This window comes from Tripterygium wilfordii, chromosome 20 (genome assembly GCF_013401445.1).
Source record: "Tripterygium wilfordii isolate XIE 37 chromosome 20, ASM1340144v1, whole genome shotgun sequence".
Lineage (NCBI taxonomy): Eukaryota > Viridiplantae > Streptophyta > Magnoliopsida > Celastrales > Celastraceae > Tripterygium > Tripterygium wilfordii.
In genome coordinates, this window is record NC_052251.1 from 10,878,761 (window position 1) to 10,898,390 (window position 19,630).

General features: G+C 36.9%; 1 protein-coding gene across 6 annotated transcripts; it reads left to right on the forward strand.

The window, feature by feature from the left end:
- Positions 1-816: 816 nt before the first annotated feature.
- LOC119986598 (DENN domain and WD repeat-containing protein SCD1) lies at positions 817-19,122 on the forward strand. Of its 6 annotated transcripts, none has more exons than XM_038831229.1 (31): positions 822-1,118; positions 1,233-1,326; positions 3,354-3,555; positions 3,762-3,903; positions 4,020-4,120; positions 6,074-6,137; positions 6,341-6,454; positions 7,706-7,926; positions 8,821-8,875; positions 8,976-9,059; positions 9,164-9,362; positions 9,467-9,596; positions 9,696-9,756; positions 9,846-9,890; positions 10,824-10,899; positions 11,034-11,107; positions 11,184-11,234; positions 11,532-11,689; positions 11,771-11,818; positions 12,159-12,216; positions 12,324-12,407; positions 13,732-13,990; positions 14,096-14,274; positions 15,158-15,222; positions 15,364-15,487; positions 16,575-16,756; positions 16,859-16,930; positions 17,050-17,210; positions 17,348-17,389; positions 18,034-18,242; positions 18,552-19,122. In XM_038831229.1, the coding sequence occupies exons 1-31, from the start codon at positions 942-944 to the stop codon at positions 18,645-18,647; spliced, it is 3,627 nt and encodes a 1,208-aa protein (XP_038687157.1). In that variant the 5' UTR covers positions 822-941; the 3' UTR covers positions 18,648-19,122. The 6 variants fall into 6 exon arrangements, 4 of the variants coding, with proteins under 4 accessions (XP_038687157.1, XP_038687159.1, XP_038687158.1 ...); XM_038831231.1 differs by having other exon boundaries at positions 9,473-9,596; XM_038831230.1 differs by having other exon boundaries at positions 823-1,118; positions 13,732-13,987.
- Positions 19,123-19,630: the final 508 nt, after the last annotated feature.

Here is a 19,630-nt window from a genome sequence, read left to right on the forward strand (position 1 = left end):
TAACCTAGAACAACTCAAGCAGGCATGCCTTTTGAATAGCCCATTAAGCCCAAATTCGGATTGGGTTTAGGAACGCGAAAATGCACTCGACATATTAGTTGGGTTGTGAGCCAGCGCAAACCACTTGAAAATAAATGCGTCAGTTTAGAATTGAACCCTCAACCTCATGCGAGATTGTTTACTTTTTTAGTAACGTGGAATCCACCTATCTGCCTACCGAACAACTAGTTAGTAAATTCCATGCCACATGGAAGACTCCGCAATTTCCATGGACTAGTTGAGCCAAGGCCCAGTGTGAAAAGATAATGTAGGGTGGCATTCGCACATGCTAGGCTGAGCAAGGGTCCATATTGTAAATTGTGATAATGGAAACACCCATAAGACTTGAACTCGCGACCTCTCATTTGTACTAAAAATTATCGTAGTCAAGTTCATCATGAAACGAGATTTTTTACGCCCTAAGTTCGAAGGGATAACCAGCTATATGTTATCGTGAAGTGATTGATTAGTTGACACAATCTCTTAAACAACAATCAAAAATACTTTTTTGACACCCAACTGTGAGAAAAAAAATTATTATGATTTAAGAAAAATATGCAAAGCTACATGACGATTGAGAAATTGAAGGCGTCGTGGACCTGGACCCATGGCCCAACTTGAATATCTCTGACGAATGGATGAGTTAAGTGACAAATTCCAAATTGTATGGGCCGACAATAGCCCTAGTGGGCCGCTGTTAGCTCTCGGTGGTGGGTTTGGGCCTCTCCTGCCCATGTTGTCCCTTCCTTCTTACCGAGTTAAGATGGTTTCAAAAGACCTCCTTCAAGAAAGATCTCTTCAATGGCTGCTCATCCAGATCAAACTCAATCTCTCCATGACTGAATCAAAGATCTGATCAGTTTGACGTTTACTTTCGCTGATTTTGCAAGACGAGGAACGAAATGTCTCGGGTGTTCGAGTACTTCGTGGTTTGTGGGATCGGTCCGGAGATCCGAACACTAGATGGTAACAGAGGCTACCATGGAACCGGTATCATGTACTTGCCTTCACTTCTTGACCAGCATCCTCCAGAGAATCAGTCTCCTTCACCTCTCCCTCCTCCTCCCCAGCTTCCAACTGTAAGTGCTTTGATTTTTTGAAATCACGTCATTTTTCAGCGAAATAGGACTGAATTTTGAGTTAGGTGACAGAATTTGTGAGTCTTTACCAGTTAATTGTCTGTTCTATGGCAGTGCGTTTTGCCAGCTGGAGTGGAGTTCTACTCGTCTGGATTTGATCCCAATGATACGTCGACGTTGCCGCGGAGCTATCCAATTGTATTGACCGGTGTGTCTATGTAACAATTGAGAAATTATTTTTAAGCTATCTCATTTCCGTTCGTTCGTTATTATAGAAATCTAGGGTTTCTAGATATTGTATTGCGTTCATGAACTGGGTTATTTTTATTTTTCCATTTAGGAGAATAGGAAATGTAATGTAACATGTTATACTAAAGCACACTGACACTTAGGCAGGATGTACCACAACACACTTAGCTGTACAAGCTTAGTACGGTATTGGCTGGCCTTATCAAGTTTGAATGTATATTAATGTATTTAGGATTCTTTTTCCCAACACTGTCATTTATTCATCCGTAGGAGCACAGTTGAAGCTACTTTACAGGGACAACCAAATGTCTTTGGGAAGTGAATAACTTTTATCCATCTCATAGCTTTCGATTCAGAGGAAGAAAATAGCAATCTACTTCTAAAATCACTAACTACACTAATTTTAATGTCTGCTTTGTTCCTTTGATAATTACAGTATCGGTTTTTCCTCTATGATTTAAAATCAAAGTTCTTTTTTATGATTGGCTTTGTAAATTTACCTCTACTTGTTGTCAAATTGTCTATCTTGTCTGTTGAGGAGGTTAGCATAACAGGGGAGTTGCCCTATGTTGAGTGCTTTGGATTGGATTCTATTCCTTTGACTACTTTGGACCTCTTTAAAGGTTCTCTTTGTAACTTAGCCATTCTTTTCTTTAGGAATGTGTCATTGAGATTTGAGAGAGTTGAAAGGAGGCTGGAGTTGTAGATAAGAATTTTACTGAAACTTGAGGGCACTTGGCGGAGTGGATACTTCTTCATAATTATCAACAAAGACTAAATTACATTTATATGTGAGCTCTCATCTTGAGTCCTTAATTACAATACCTATCACAAGTCTTAGATAAACGTCTATGCGTTAACTTCCTCATAAGGTGATCCTATCCTGTACAATCCCCCTTGTTCCTCTCCCTCAAAATTAACCAAAAAATGGCTAAAGATATAGAAGCAAAAATTCTTCTCCCTCCCTTGATCTTTATTGTATTCCCAAAAAGCACTAAATTGATTTTCCACCGATCTAGCAACCACCTAAGTCATGCCCATTAGATATGACTAAAACCCAAAGCTTGCTTGTCGTATACAATGAAGGAAAATATGATTTACATGACAAGGGTGATTCACCTTGTCTGAAGGTTATCCATGTTAAGGATCCTTCTCGGGTGATACTGGAATTGTCTGTATGCGCTCTCGGTCTGCACATTGCTTTCCATACAATCTGTTGTTTTCCTACCAACAGAGTTCTGTGGTAGTCTCAAGTGAGGAGGAGCATTACTAGTTGAAGTGGTCGAGCTCCTCTCCACCCTCCAGAGTTCTGTAATAGTTTTTTTTTCACGTGAGTGATTAAAGTGGTCGAGCTCCTCTCCACTCTGCCCAAAGGAAAGGGTTTGAATCCACATCCCCATTGAACAAGAAAATTACATAATAGTCTATGACTTCGAAGGTTCCAACCCCTATTTTAGGTGATCTTCACTGTTGCTTTTCAGGGTTGTCTTATAAATTATAATTAAGTGAAAATCTCCAACTCTCAAAATATAACCTCTCTTTTGAACAACAAGCTCCACCAAGCCTTTGACAGAAACTTTAAAATCGACTCCCTCTTCTGCATCCTTTCTTGCCGATTAAAAAGCACTAGAGTTTGGGACTTTGAGGATTCTGAATGACGTTTTATGTCTCCTTTTTGGCTCCGATATTTGTTGAAGAGGATTAAGAAAGGTGTGAAGGTGGTGTGCATGTTTTTATCGTTCCATTGGATGGATGATGCCTGTAAAGTCTGTTGATTAATTGGGAGAATGCATATTTTTCTCTCAATAAGGGTGTATCTGATGGGAAGTATATTGGGATATCGAGCAAACTGTTATAGGTTTACATTTTTTGTTGATTCTTTCCTTCCTTTTTATTTAAATTGATTCCCCGTGGCCAAATAAATAAAAAATAACAATAGTTGATAGTTGAATACTTGCTTTGTCTTAACATGGAAACTTTCTGCAGAGGGGGATGGATCAAAAATCTACCTTAGTTGCATTTCCTTCCGGGACCCAGTTAGTGATGATGTTGCTGAAGCATACCGGATACCACCCAATTCATTTGCCGACAAATGTATCTGTCTTGTTTCTCGCTCACCCATCTTCCGTGTCCTCCGAAATTCCCTAGAGGAGATATTTGCACTTTGCTTTTCCCCTGGTGGAAGTAGGTAAGTATTGGTTTTGAAAGCAAATATTGTTTTAAGATATGGACATCTAATTGATGGAGTTGAAGTTATTTCTCTTTTGCATTGTAAAAAATTGAATATGGTAATTGGTAAAGAAAGAAAACAATGTTAGAAAGGTGAAAAAGAAAAAGAAATACATGGTATTCCTTTCAGTGCATTTGAAGTTCTGACCTCTGCAATGATTTCAGCAAGCCGTTATGGGATGTGATAGCTCATGTTGTTTCCAATGTACCCTTGCCTACTCCTGGGAAAGATCGAGTGTTGTTCTCTATTGAAAATTGCCTGCTTTTTGTGGAGGCTCCACCAAAGGAAGGGCTGCCTCATGCAGATGTAAGATGTCGGTTATCTTTATTTTATGATATGTGGGCTACTTCGCAGGCTGCTGACTCAATCTCATTTTTCTTACGATATCATATAGTAATTGTGATCTTTGTAATTGAATGCAGATATCATTTCAGCCACTGGTCCAGTGCTTGGATGTTGACAACTTAATTAAACTTTTTACAGCTGTCTTGCTTGAACGGAGAATTTTGCTTCGGTCAAACAAGTATTTTTCAAACTTTATTGACAGTCAATGATGGTTGATGAACTATTCTAAACGTTTATGTTAGGAGTTAACCTTTCTTGATCTTCCTTGCTAAATTATGCTTACCCCTAATTTCTGTGTTGACTTTATTTTATGTTTGATATAGCATGAAATTTTACTACAATTTTTTACTAACGTGTCTAATGTTGTTGGACCAGTTTCTCTAGTAATGTCTGTCAAGATTATATAAATTATGTTTATCCCATTTATATATTCTAACACTCCTCACTTGTGGGCTGTGCAATCCGACAGCCCAACACGTGCACATTCAACGAATCCCAACACTAGGACTACTCGCACACAAGGTCCTCACTTGGGGGCAACGAAAAATGGAGGTTTAAACTGCGGAAGCTAAGATTTGAACCCAAGACCTCCTTCTATGATCATATCTATGATTGCGTCTTTGGCTTTTCCACTACTGTCGTGTTTGTATCTTTCTAGGCCAGCTCACCAGATGCCCTTCTGTACTCCTTTTGTTTGCTATTATATATATTGATGTTTATAAAAAAAAAGATTAATTACTTTGCCGTTCAACCCAATAAGTTAACTTGTTGGGTTGGGGCATTTCACATCATATTTATATATATATATATTCTAACATTGCCTATTTTACTTTAGAATATCAAAGGTGTGGTGGGTGGGACCAAGGACGGAGCCACGTTGGTCCTGAGGGGGGCAAGTGCCCCCCTGGATTTCTTAAAAAAATATACTACATATACATATATGCTTCACAAGCCTAGCACAAAATTGTAGTTGGTTCAATGGTGGTGTACTTTGTAGTTGGTAGCTCTAGTATCGAGGTTCGAGTCTTATGTAAGCAATGTCACATATATTTTTTTTCTATTTTTCGTTCAGCAAACCATATATATTTTTTTCTATTTTTTTGTTCAGCAAGCCACATACCTTTTTGTTCTATTTTTCGTTCAGCAAGCCATATATTTTTTTTTTCTATTTTTTTGTTCAGCAAGCCACATACTTTTTCTTTTTGTTTTTGTTTTTTGCTTTTATGTTTATTTTCATTTCGAAATTCCTGAGCAACTTGAGTTTTGTTATTCTTAAATTATTTTATGCTTGGCTTTGTTTATTTTCAATTATTTTATTTTTTAAAATTATCTCTTTATCAAAAACAAATAACTTAATTAGATAGTCAAATTTAATAGTTCTATGACTGAGATACGATAACCCAGAATCATTAAAACTACTGATTATAAAATATATTATTCATTTTGCTTGTTCTCTCAGTAATATAAAATAATATATGTAATTCAATTAAAATTATTATAGTATTGCAGGCGAAGTTATATTTATTGGACTATATATTAATAAAACAAATACAAATAGCCAAAAAATAATTTCGGGGGCGCTGCCCCCGAACCCCCACATTGCCCCCCCTCATCCTAAATCCTGGCTACGTCCCTGGGTGGGACATAGGTAAGCCACACAAGAAGCGGATTGATACAATGGTGAAATACTTGTGAATCTAATCATGATGCAATGCAAATTAGCTTTACTTTTTTTTAACTGAATGGCAATAATGGATTCCTTTGCATTACCTTAGTTGTTGGGGAATCAACTAAGTTTCTAGATTGGCTTCGATTTCTGAACGGAAAGTGATCCATCATGTTCCTGTATTTCTCTTTGTATTTACAATCATTAGCGTTTGGTTTCTGCACAAAGCAGTAGGCTATCCTTAAAAGTGACCAAGCTGGCTATATTTTAATTGACAGCAACTGGATGTAACAATGCAAAATGGAGGCCTTGTTTGACAAGATAAACTTTATTATATAGTTTTTTGTATTATGTGCTCTCTTCTCATATAATTCGAAGATTTGGGCCTTCTGTTTCCATAAGAAAATCGTTAGATAATTGCCATCTATCTTCACTATTAATTGTATGCTATTTTGTGCTTGACAGATATTCACTTTTAACTTTGGTGTCGGAGGCCATATGTCACTTAATCTATCCATTTCGGTGGCAGGTAAGCATAAGCAATTGCGATTGACTTGTCTTTAATCCTACTAACATAGATTGTTTTTCCATGTACAGATCCTTTAATGGCAGCAGCATATATATGCTTTCATATAGAGTATAAATTATATGTATCTGATACTGTGCTGATGTTTTAGTTTGATTTTTTCACTAAGACTCTCATCTAATATTTGTATGTTTGCTGTGCTGAAGCACGTCTACATTCCGTTGCTATTTTTCAGTGGAGTAGACTATATTGATGCTCCTACGCCATATATGATGGGACTCTATTCAGGTGTTGATACGTCTCATCTTGGAATGGACGGTGTAAGTTGGCTGTACTGATTTATTCCTTTCTTGGTCGTTTCAGTTGTATTTGTCTTTTGTTGTTTTCTTGCAGTATTCTGCCCTTTGCCTGTTTTTATCAGGCACTGAAAAGCCAAGATAACGTGTTTAGGACATTTTTAATTGTTCTGGTTCTGTGACCTATATGATGCATGGCTGAAAATGATCTTACTTATTTTATCATGTAAAATGTGAACCATGTAGCCATCTTTATATTTATTATTTGATTAAGAAATAAGTACCCTTTCGAATTTAAATAAAATTTCATAGGCGATGGGTGGGTGTTGTATGCATGCATTCCACAGTTGATGGGGGGACGTGGTAACTGTTTTTCTATGCCTGTGGCCATGATATGCCTATGTGAGCTGCCCTTGCTTGCCCTTTGCCTAACCCCAGTTTAAAAAAATTACTGTTAACTGAAAGAACTGAGCAGATGCTGAAGGAAAAAGTTTCCATCATTCAGGTAAAAGATTGAACAGTCACACGTCTTGTAACCTACATTTCCTCTTGGCGATAAAAAATTATTAGTATGTTACCTGGAATGTGGAAGTATTTCTTACAGTACATCAAGATGGATTAACCTATGACATGGTTCTCTGGTCTTATTGTCGCTTATGGCTTATCCAATTGCTTTATATGATCTAATACTTAAAACGTCTGGGTCTTTGCTTCTTTCTTGCCAACTATTTCATTTGTGTTTAATCATATGGATATGCAGATTACTCAAGATACTGTACAAGAATAGTGTTGTCAACAATCACCTATTTTACTAATTTAAATATATTATAACATCAAAAGGTCTTAAAAAACTAAAGAACACTATGGTCTTCTTTTAATTGCTACACTTCCCTAAGTGAAAAGTATTTTCTAACCCTGGAATAAGTTTTGTATCTGGAAAGTTATCCGGCCACTGATTTGTCTTTATTACAGCTTCACCTGTGGATGTCTAGAGTACAGGGTTCAGTTCCTTTATAGTTCTGTGCTGAGTAGATCATCCATTTATGTGTGTGAGTTTTTGCCTGCTTAGAAGGGCTATATTTAATTTTCCATTGTTAAAAACTCTCCTTTTGTTTTCATGGCTAAGATGATTTTTTTTACTTGGCATCATGTACTCATGTGTGTAAGTGTGAGCATATGCAATTTTGCTTGTCATTTGTATTTGCACCGATATCCTGCATTGCTTTCGTGATATTAGACTGACAAAGGCTTGTTTTGTCCTCATTTTTGTTATAGGTTGTAGTTGTGGACCTTGAGTATAATCAAATTAGCTCGTCTGAGGAAATACCCAAAATTCCAGAACCTGAATTAAGTTCTTTGCGTGGTGAGATTCTGAAATTGTTGTTTCCTAACTTAGTGGGAATAGATCAGATTAAGGCTGGCCTGAGCAGTTCTCTGGAGCATTATTCAAGAGGTTGTAGTAAGCCTTGGGGAGAGGATCACGACCTTCAACTTAGGTGATGCTTGGATGCACATGAAAAATTTATGAAGTACTCATTACTTTCCCTAAGTCAAATGTTTCTGATTGGCTTTCTTTCGATCCTTTTCATATAATATTTTTCACATGTTAAACATGATTTATTTTCTTATTTCCTAATTTAGGGGCCAGTTTGGGAGGAAATGTCAATGAAGTAACTAGTATGTTAATTGTTTGCTATTTGTGTTCTGCCTTTGAACTTGTTTTCTATGTCCTGCTGTGCATAAGATTGTCGATTTATTTCATTTATTTATCTATGTTTTTCTCATCCGTATCTACACTGCTGGATACGATACATAATTGTAATCAGAGATATAAATTGCTCGGCTTTTATATTTGCCTGATCCACATAATTTGCTTGTTTCCACATGTTGAATGTTTTCTTAACGGACAAAAACGAGTTGATGACGGGATTGTTAAGCTTAGAATAATCATAAATGCGGGGTTTTTCACCTGAGGCACCTTTTAGAACTGTATCTATTTTAATTACTGGACTTCTAGTAATGTATTTTACTTTCAGTGTTCTTTGGTTCGTACACGATCATATCTTCTCTATAGACTTGTGAAACATAAGAGAATTGGATAGGCAAATTTATCTTATAGATTCTCTTATGCACAAACTAGTTAACAGTGCACAAATGTTTTTGTCTCTATACAATGAGTCTTCAGATTAACAATCTAAATCTGTCTGAGTTCTCCTATTGTTTGATTAATTGATTCTTAAATGCGATTGCTCTGAACAATTACTTCATTGCAACTAATTGTCTTGTATGCGCACTGAGGTTATACATGTCAATACTATTTTTTTTCGCATATGGTTGCATCATCAGTACAACTCCAAATTAACAGTTTTCAAATTTGATGTTCTCTACAGGCTAATATTCTTGAAGTTCTTTGCATCAATTTTAGGGGGCTACCGCAATTTCATTGTATGAAAATTCTAATAGTTTTACTATTGTATGCATTGGTTTCTGTTTTTCATGCCATGATTCTTGTTACATTTTCTTCAATTGATGAAAATTTTGTCAGGAAAATACTGCTACCCAAATCTTCAACACCCACGCATTTTTGAAGAAGCGTTCCCGGTCAACAAACCAACCACCAGATCCCATGGTCATGTGTTGTCGCATGTTCCATTCATATTATTCAATTACTGAACTATAATGAGTTCTGTTAATTGCATGTGGTGTTGACTTAAATATTGCATTTGCTTGCAGATATCACAATTTTTGGACTCTCAAGGTTTCCTGGATTATCTGGGAGATATCATGCGCGCTGAACATAACAACAGCAATAATCTCCTGGAGAAGTTGCAAGATGCAATTGGACGGGATCAAAATCCGATTTCGATTCTTCCATCATCAATGGAAGACCCTGATATTGTGAGCATATCAGATCCAGATGTGGGAGTATCTGGTAAATATGTCACTATCATCTAGTGTGCTAAAGCAAGACTTATAAATATGATATGATTTGAGTTGGATATGGTATATTTTTACTCTCATCCTTGACTTCTTAAGGATCAGGTACCAGATACACCTATGATAGGTTCCCTTCCAACATTAGAACAGAAGAGCAAGAAGAAAAGAGGAGGCAAATTCTAGCAGCAGCAAGTGGAGCCTTTGAATACTCAGGAAGGCATACACCTAGGTATATTTGTAAGCTTGTGCTGTTGAGATGTTCTTCGTTTCCTGTCAAGCTATACATTGATTATTGCAGGGTACCTAATAGTTATTAATTCCTAATCAGCTCACCTTCTATGCTGGGTAAGGACTCCAAGGCTGAAACACTTAGTCCAATGGAGAGGGCTGTAAGTTCTTCTGTCATAATCATGATGCTCTACTTGTTCAGGATTGAAGTTTAGACAAACATTAAACTATGTGTGTTTATATTTTGCAGGCAGAGAGAGAGCGCATGGTTTTGGACATTAAGGTTAAGCTGCAGGTAAGATTTCTATGTTGTATATGTTAAACTGATTCACCAAATAGTATTTTGGATTCCATGGGTTTCACATGTTCAAGCACATTAAAGGTGAGCCACTGGCCTAGTGGTAAGGTTGTCTTACAGCAACCTCGAGGTCACGTGTTCAAATCTAGGAAACTGGCTCTCTGCACAAATGTTGGGTAAAGCTACGTACGTCTTACAGTTCTTTGACCCCACTCCACCATAGGAGTACTATGCATGGGAGTTGTTTATCCTTTACTTGTTCAAACACATAATTATTGAAGTGTATGGTACAATAGATCGTTTGCGTTTGGTTGATTCCACCTATTAATGGTTCTCTACGATTACATTAAATGATTTATACCCTGGATTTTAATTGTGTTGCTTATTACAATTAACTGAATGAAAGTTTCAAATGCATATCTACGGCAAGGTCCATTTAATTCTATAAATAAAAGCATAATCCAAATGAATGAAATTGCAATGCAATCTTAGGGAATTCCTAGTTCATAGCCTGTGAAAAGAATTTTTTTAATACAAAATTTTGGTTGCAACATTATGTGGCTTGAGCAGAGGACATTTCTATGTGTTTTATCTGCAATGATAAAAACTTATATGTTCCCAGATGATATTGTATGGTGGAGTTTATCCTGTCATAGAATACGGAGAAATGTGTGTATTTTTTGTTTCTGTAACGGACACACAAGGCATGATTGTCGTATCATGGACAGGAGAAATAGTAAGTTTCTCAGAAGCAGAACATGCATTTAATGTGCATGTCAGGTGTATGTGTACTCAGGTAGGCTATAATGTTGATGATTGTAATCTTCCTCCCCTATTGTGGAAGAATTAATTAGGTAGTTGTGAGAATACACATGCCCTTCGTACATGTCATTCTGTTGGTTGCTAAGGCTATGAGTTGATTGTTATTAGGGTTTGTGGCTGCGTCTTTTGAAGCTAGGAGCTACTGATGATCCATTGTCGTCATTTGAATATGGCACAATCCTTGGTATGTTACCAGCTGAGATCAAACTTTCATTTATGTATTTGAATTATTCTTTTCATCTGTCAGCTGCAAAATTAATCGGCTTCGATGGTTATAAGACTATGCAAATAAACTAGCATTTATATATTGGCATGCAGCATTGATCGAGTCTGATGCAGAGGGTATCGGTGGTAGTGGCTTTGTGGAATGCATAAGCGAACACATACATTCGGTAGGCTTGGAGAACCATGCGCAACTGTGAATATTTTATGTGGAGAATTAAGCTAATTTCATTTTTTCGCTCTCAGGGATGGAACTCCCAATTAACTGAGGAACAATTCATTGCAGTGAAAGAATTGGTATGTCATTGTGAGGTTTAGTTATGTAGGAACTAAACTGGCTGGAAATAATCCTAGTTGGTAAGAAATTTTTGAATGAAAAATATTCAAACTACTTCTACTCCAATACTCCAAACATTGCTGTTTTGTTTAAGACTGAGATTAATTTGTCCGCTAATTCTTGAAAGAAGGCCAGTCATTTTGCACCGGGCTTTTTTCCCCCTATATTGCTCCACTTGCACTATACTGCAAATGTCTTGTTTCATTATCCATTTATTTTACTTTCCTTTTACCTACCAAAATATGGGATATGTTCAGCTCAAAACAGCTACCAGTCGAGCAACATCCCGGAATGATGTGTCAACCATTAGAGACGCCCTTGAGGTGTCTGCCCAGATATACAGAAAAGATGCTAATAATGTTCCAGATTATATCCAACGGCATCTGATTTCTCTATCTATCTGGGAGGAGTTAAGGTATGTGCTGCACTACCATTAGGATCCCATGCGCCCTTGTATTTGATATCTCAAAACTCATTATATATGATATTCTTGCAGATTCTGGGAAGGATACTTTGACTATCTAATGGAGCGGTCTTCAAGCAAGTATGAATATTTGTTTCCTTTGTTTTGATCTACGTGCCTAATTTGTTCTCTCTTTTTTCTTCTCAAAACGGAAAGAAAGTGGTTGCTAGAAAATTGAGGTATTGTTGATGGTGAAATGAAGCCAAGTTGAAGCATATGTTTTGGTCAGAGACTCGCAGTACAGTGAATCTAAAACCTTTTCTTTCCCAAAAGAATTCTTCTCAATATAAAACAAGCATTGTGATAATGTAATTCAGTGCGATAACTTAGTGGAGAGGTTCATTGACTTTTATTCCTTTATTATAATGGTGTTGATTTGATAGTAATTCTTGATTCTTGCTCTTGTGGTATTTTGTCTCAGGTCTGCCAATTATGCAACCTTAGTGACCACGCAGCTCGTCCTCGTGGCATCACACATGGTTTTTTTTTTTTGTCCTCGACTCCTTTCCCCTGTTTCTCTTTTATGCTTCCATCTAACTTGCACACTTCCGTATAAGTACTAATCTTGCTTTATCCCATCATGAAGGCTGGATTGGGACTTGCAGATATTGATGCTTGGTTCATGATTGAAACAATTGCAGAGAAGAACAGTATTGGGTACAAGCAGTTGGTAAGCTACACTCTGGTCTGGTCCAGTACTGTTTGGAAATGGTGGAACTAAACTTCATGGTTTGCATTTCCAGCCTGGTATTGTACATATTTTTTTCTGGTAATATGAAAAGGGATTTTAATCCCTTTGAAGGCTCTTTTGTTCCTCTCTTTCCACATAAGCCAGAAAGTGGCTAAAGGAATTGTTGGGATCACATTTGCATAACCCATGCTCTTAGCTCTTCCTCTACTAATTTGGCTTAAACCCAATCAATGCCAACCAGAGATAAGACGAAAGCCCTGTATTGCTTATTTACTGACCCGAGACGGAAGCGTGAAGAACCACAACTAAATTACATTAGCTCTTGAAAATCAGGAATCCACCAGAACGCCACCAGAACACACAAAGAAAACTCTCTAAACAGTAAACTTAAAGTTTATTCAATGGTTGTTTCTAACAAGACTATTCATGCCTTTATATAGGCGCACCAAACGAATCCTACTAGAATTAGAGAAAGTAATCCAATTATTCTAGAATTAGGAAAAACATTTTAAAAGACCACAAAACTACTACTAAAACTAAAATTCCTAATAATTCTATATGAAATACACTTCTAATAAGAAAAGAAATAATTAAACTAACTCTCTTAATTACTAAAAGAAATTAGGAAACTTGTCCTGCGTCATTTACTATGGCAAACTCAAATCAATGCATTGGGGTTGGACTTGTGTAAATTTATGTTGTTTTGTAATCACTAATGGTTTCATCTTGGTGTAGTGATTTAAGAAAATATTAGTATGTTTGTTTCTAATTATCATGGACATAAATACAATCCCTCAATTAATGGAATGTGGGGTTCAATCTCTGCCACGTTTATGCGATCTGTAGAGAAACTTAAAGAAAATGTATGGAAATGGTGTATACATTTGAATATTTTGGGCAGTACTAAATTAATTAACTTAAGTGCAAATGTAAGCGAAATAGAAAAAATATTAGGAAAATAGGATACTGATTTCTCTTCCTATGTTGTCAAGAGGGGAATAGAAATGGTTGAATTCATGTAAGTGATGATAGATTGTTCCTATATCTTTTTGCGTTGCAAAACTATAGGAGGAGACTTGTACATCTCTTCTCTGGTACTTCTCATTGCTATGGTTTTATACTCGCAATTCTGGGTGACTTGGTAACAATAAATTCAGATGCATTGACACTCTAAGATTAAACTGGTTTTGGCAAATATTTTTCGAGTCACTATCAGCTGTCATTGGAAGACTTGTGATTTTGTGCAACTTTGAATGTTCCTTGGAAATAAAGTTGATGAAGAAAGTGTTTCTATATATTTCAGATAAAACTCAGAGGGTTTTTGTCACATATCCAGCAACTCCGTATTGGTTACTGGGGCATATCATCTGTGAAGGCTCAATTTTTGTCATCTCATGGATTGCCATCTCCGCATCCAAAAGATGCCACGGATGATAATCATCAGCATGCTGAGGCTTCTGGCATTGGTAGGAGCTGGGTTCAGAGCATGTTTAGCAGAGAAAGAGTCGCATCTTCAAGAGCAAACTCTTTTGGGCGTGTTCGTAGATGGACGACTGATGGTGATACTCCAGTTACTTCCTTAGTTATCAACAAATAGTTGTATTATCATATAATTCTCTACCTGTTTACTAATAAAATCACTCTTTTTTATTGGCTTATAAATTCAGCTGCAAACGAGAACATGTCTCCTGCAGCGCAAAAGAAGATTCAGACCAGTGTTCGTGTACTTAGGGGCCACAGTGGTGCTGTTACTGCATTACATTGTGTGACAAGAAGAGAAGTATGGGATCTGGTGGGTGACCGTGAAGATGCAGGCTTCTTTATCAGCGGGAGCACGGATTGTTTGGTGAGTTAGCCTATGAGATTTCACTGTGATCCCTTTTTCCCAAGAACCACACTTTGAAGTTTGGCGATTTTAAATTTGAACAAAATTAATCCAAGTGGTGACTGGTCGATTGTGTGACACTTGTGACTAATACAACCAGGCTTTTATCAGGAATGTATGTGAGTAATATAATATCGGCGGTCTGACTAATTGTTGGTGAAGATTTTCGTTGAAATTTAAATGGAGTAGGTGGCTCATATTCTCAAAATGGCTTTTTGTCAGGGTGAGGCAGATCTTACATTCAGTTCTCATTACTAAAATAAATTTTTTGTTTCCAGCTAATTATGCTCCTTGGTATTTGAGCTGTATGGAGTAAATTTAGTTGTGCCATAGTCTATGGTTCAGTTCCTAGCTCATTACAAGAGAAATTTGGGGAAGATAGAAACAGAGTTGTGTGATCAAGGTGATAATCTCTTTGAAAGTTGGGGTTCTTTGTCCAATCTGAAGTTCACATGTTTTCTCTTGTTGTTCACTTTAATATATCTTGATACAAGAATCCTCTTTTTCCAGTTTTAGAATTTGTAGACATCTTTTGGTCACTTGTATTTTAGTCCAAGGGTATCTCGATATCTCCTCGGATTGGATTGCGTCCGCAATAGCCTTTTTAAACCTCGTTATCTACTTCGTCAAAATATTTATATCGACTGTAACATATTTCTCCGAATATTTTTTGTGAGATCTGACATGCTAAGATTAACTTATGCACACGCAAAAACTGCTATTCTTATTTAGATTTGATTTTGTCTGTCTTCTTTCCTGCCTGCATGACATTTTGGGAGCATTGTATTATCATGTAGTGAAACTTCCATACAGGTAACATGTGTTCTTTTAAACAATCATACAGGTTAAAATATGGGATCCTAGCATCCGTGGATCTGAACTGCGGGCGACTTTGAAAGGACATACAAGGTACTTATATTCTCTTGTCCCCTAAGATATCTTTGGGAAATGAAATTTGATATGTGGTTTCCTCAGTGTCTTTAAAGGATATCACTCTGCCTATGGTGACTACCTCACCCTGTCCTTTGATTCTTTCCCCCTTCCATGCAGAACTGTTCGTGCTATAAGTTCTGATAGAGGAAAGGTGGTATCAGGATCTGATGATCAGTCTGTTATTGTGTGGGATAAGCAAACGTCTCAGCTTCTGGAAGAACTGAAAGGTCATGATGGGCAGGTTTGCACTGTTAGATTATCTTTGCTCAGATTATAGGTAGGTTGGAGACCTAGAAACACAATGTTTGTATGCACATTGGGATTACTGAAATTGATCATGCATGTTATAATAATGGCCAAAAGTATACTGAGATTCCTGGTTGATATAAAAACAAGGGGGGAAAACTCCTTTTTGTAGCAAACATCCCAGCCTTGATGACGAGTTATATATTTAACCATCCGTACCTCTATATTTAACCCAACCATAAATCTGGAGATGTTTATTCCTCAATGTGTAACCCATCCATTTTACCACATTGAGTGACTTGAACTCGGTAGAGACTTGAGAGGAATAAACACATTATTGTCACATCAATCTCAGCGGTGACGCTAAGGTTCAGAATGCTACGTGATACTTTCTTATATCTTTAAATCCAATGCTGCTTCAATCCATATACTTATTCTGTTGGATAAAAAATATTGAAGGCTTGTTTGTACAGACATAGATGCGCATTCACAGAACTGTAGCATGCTTAAATCACTTCTATGGATGTAGTTACTCTTTGTAGGGAAAAAGAAGTTTTTTAGTCTTGAATGTGATCGCCTTTGTCCCATTTACTTGGATTTAGAGATTTGGGTCATATCATTGATAATTCCCCATGTAGAAAATAGTATTTCAATATATGATGTCCTAAAAGAGTTGTTGACTGTTGCTATTTATCTTGATGTTTGTTTGTGCCTTGTCAAAGTGTCTATATATGATACTGCTAATACAATTCTTGAGCGAGGTAAATGACTAAATGTTTAAGTCATAAGCCTGCTCTTAGTCATGAGTTGTGATCACTTTTTTCCCCAGGTCATGTTTGGTGTAAGAATTGTTTGAATTTTTAGCCTTTTATATTCTTTAGTTAAATTATTATGGTGCACCTTTTTTCGACCTTTTGGTTTCCTTATACTGCTGCTTGGTTTTGGTGGTTTCTTACCTTTGACATATATAGTTCATAATCAATGCATCATTGTTAATTTGAAGGATAATTAAACAATTCCTGTGATTGATATAGGATTTGATTTGTTTCTTCTTGAGTTGACGACTGTTACTATTCTTGTAGGTCAGCTGTGTGCGGATGTTGTCAGGTGAACGTGTCCTTACTGCTGCCCATGATGGGACCGTGAAGATGTGGGATGTTCGAACTGACACCTGTGTTGCAACAGTTGGCCGTTGCTCTAGTGCAGTTCTGTGCATGGAATATGATGACTCCACAGGGATGCTGGCAGCTGCTGGTAGAGATGCGTATGTATACTAAAATGTATTATGTTTTCTGCTATAGGGTGCCAATTCTTTAATCTTCATCTCGTTACGTAAAGCCAACCCGGTTAAAACTTCTATTTTCAGAGTTGCAACTATTTGGGACATCCGTGCTGGTCGGCAGATGCACAAACTTCTAGGGCACACAAAATGGATCCGGTAATCTGCAGGGGTTTAGGGTGTTTTTTCTTACTCTTTTTTATGTTTCACAGTCGTGTTTTCATTGGTAATGCCTAGTTTTAGTGGTCTTATGCGGCCACCGCATGTCAATGATGCAGGTCTATTAGAATGGTTGGAGAGACTATTGTTACTGGTAGTGATGATTGGACTGCAAGAGTGTGGTCTGTTTCTCGTGGAACATGTGATGCTGTCCTAGCCTGCCATGCTGGCCCAATACCATGTGTTGAGTATTCGGCACCAGATAAAGGAATTATAACAGGTCTTTATCTTCATTTATTGTGTTGCCTCTCTTTCCTTGGTTTTCCTTTGGTAGTTTCGAGACTTCGTTGGATGAGAATTGTTTATATCTAGTTCTGAAGCTAATTATCAAAAGAAATGTTACAATCTACTTTTCAGGTTCAACCGATGGGCTGCTTCGATTTTGGGAAAGTGAGGAGGGTAAGAGCAATGATTCATCTCCTGACTATTAATTTCCTTCTTGTTTACTGCACAAATATTGCCATGTTGGTCATATTAACTGAAGGAAATAAACTTTGGAAGGGCATTTTTTTTCTCATTATGGGATCTTTATTGCAAATATATGGACCTGTATGCTATAACTTGCTTATACAGTATTGCGTCTCAGTCGGTTACTCAAGAAAGAGGGGTTGGGGAAAATTTTTAAAAAAGCTGCAAGGCAGAGAAATTAAAGTTGGAAACTCTAGCGTTTAGAATTCATGAATTTACACAGTATATTAATTTATGTACTTCAATGCAATTTTTGGTTTGCCCAAGATCTCAGTCTCTCTCTAAAAAAGGGGAAAAAAACTGCAACCTCACAAAAATTAAAATTGGAAATTTTTACTTTTAAAACTGATGAAATTTACTCCGCATATTAATTTATTGTCGCCATTTTATGCCGATTTTGGCTTTTTTGGTTGCTACTTTATACCAATTTTGTTGCAGATTTAGGTTACTTTGGTGACATTGCCTTTTCAATTGTGAAAATGAATCTGCCAGAGCAGCCTATTTATTAAATTTTATTATGTTCTCGTCACTGCCTTGAGTTACTCCCTTTAACGCTTGCTAGATCATGTATGCAGGAGGCATAAGATGCGTGAAGAATGTTACAATTCATAATGCTGCTATATTATCGATTAATGCTGGGGAACATTGGTTAGGAATTGGTGCATCTGACAATTCTATGTCTCTTTTTCATCGGCCTCAAGAGAGACTTGGTGGTGTTTCTAGCCCAGGGTCAAAAATTCCTGGGTGGCAACTCTATCGAACACCACAAAGGACAGTTGCTGCGGTATGCATCCCTTTCTTCTACACTATTTTTATGATAATGCTGGGTCTGTTATAAATTATCTTTTCAGTTCAAGAATCTTGTACCGCAATATCCATTGTATTGTTTTTTTTAGTCACGCTTTCATGTGATTTATTTCCTTTTCCTTTCATCCTTGTACTCCTGTTACATGTACCGCGCTTTCCATTTTTTTTACTAGTCTAAATCTTTTGATGAGCTTTCAATTTTGTGTTTACTTGTTTCAGCTAGCTCTACTTTGTCTTGTTTTAGGGGTAGCTAAATCTCTATTATTGTTATCGATGTGTTTTCCAGGTAAGATGTGTGGCATCTGACCTTGAAAGGAAGAGGATATGCAGTGGTGGCCGTAATGGACTTCTAAGGCTATGGGAAGCTACCATTAACATTTAAGTATGTATTTCTGGTCAGTTGTGAAGTTCATTGGTGGGAGTGCTTATGGTAGCGAGTATTCTTTTCCTGTTTCCTTCTACCTATCTGTGTAATCTGTGTAAAGTGCTGACATTCAAGATGACAAGTGTCCTTCAAATTGGCTTTATTTGTTTGTACGTCGAGATTATTGTCCTTTTCATGCGATGGTAAGGCTGTTACAATCAAATGATTTCGGTGGTTCTATTGGAACATGAACAATATCTGAACGGCAAGAACTCTTCTCCGCCATATGTGGAGTAAAGGATGCAGGTGTGGTGGAGTCGAGTCTCTTTTAACGGGGGGAAGTCGTGTGTACTGGTTTGCCCTTTTTCCATTTTTGTATCATTTAATAAAATATAGAAGAGAAATGTCTTTCCACCTATTGGAAGTATCCTGCTATGGGTTACCCTTTTTCATCTGTATTCATATATTCATAAATTTCATAGCTTTAAACTCAGTTTTTTTTTTTACAACTTAACAGATAACGTTGAAAATCAACACAACTATTCTGCCACACACATTAAAACGTGAATGTTGTATTCTAGTGAACTAAGGTTACTCCATAATTATTTCTTCACACATAACAGGGGACTAAGTATGCATACAAGTTGCATATATGCCAAATGTCCTTTCTTTTTTTTTTTTGTAATTGAGAAAATATCATATAAAACTTGTCATTTGGACAATTGATATGGGGCATGTATGTATGTAAGTTTCTCACTTGATATTGCCACGAGGGGACCTCTTGGGTCATACGATTTGGTGGGAATTCACTAACAATGTGTTTGCCAGCCCTATTCACATTAAAAATATTATCTACTTCGAGTTTAAAGATTTTTTTGGACACATCGGGCTCTTCGGATCCACATGATTTTATTCTTCCTGAACTGTCTCACTAATGGTACTTAATACCTAAACCCAAGAAAAAATCTGTTAGTATGATAAGGACACAGGCATTCATATAT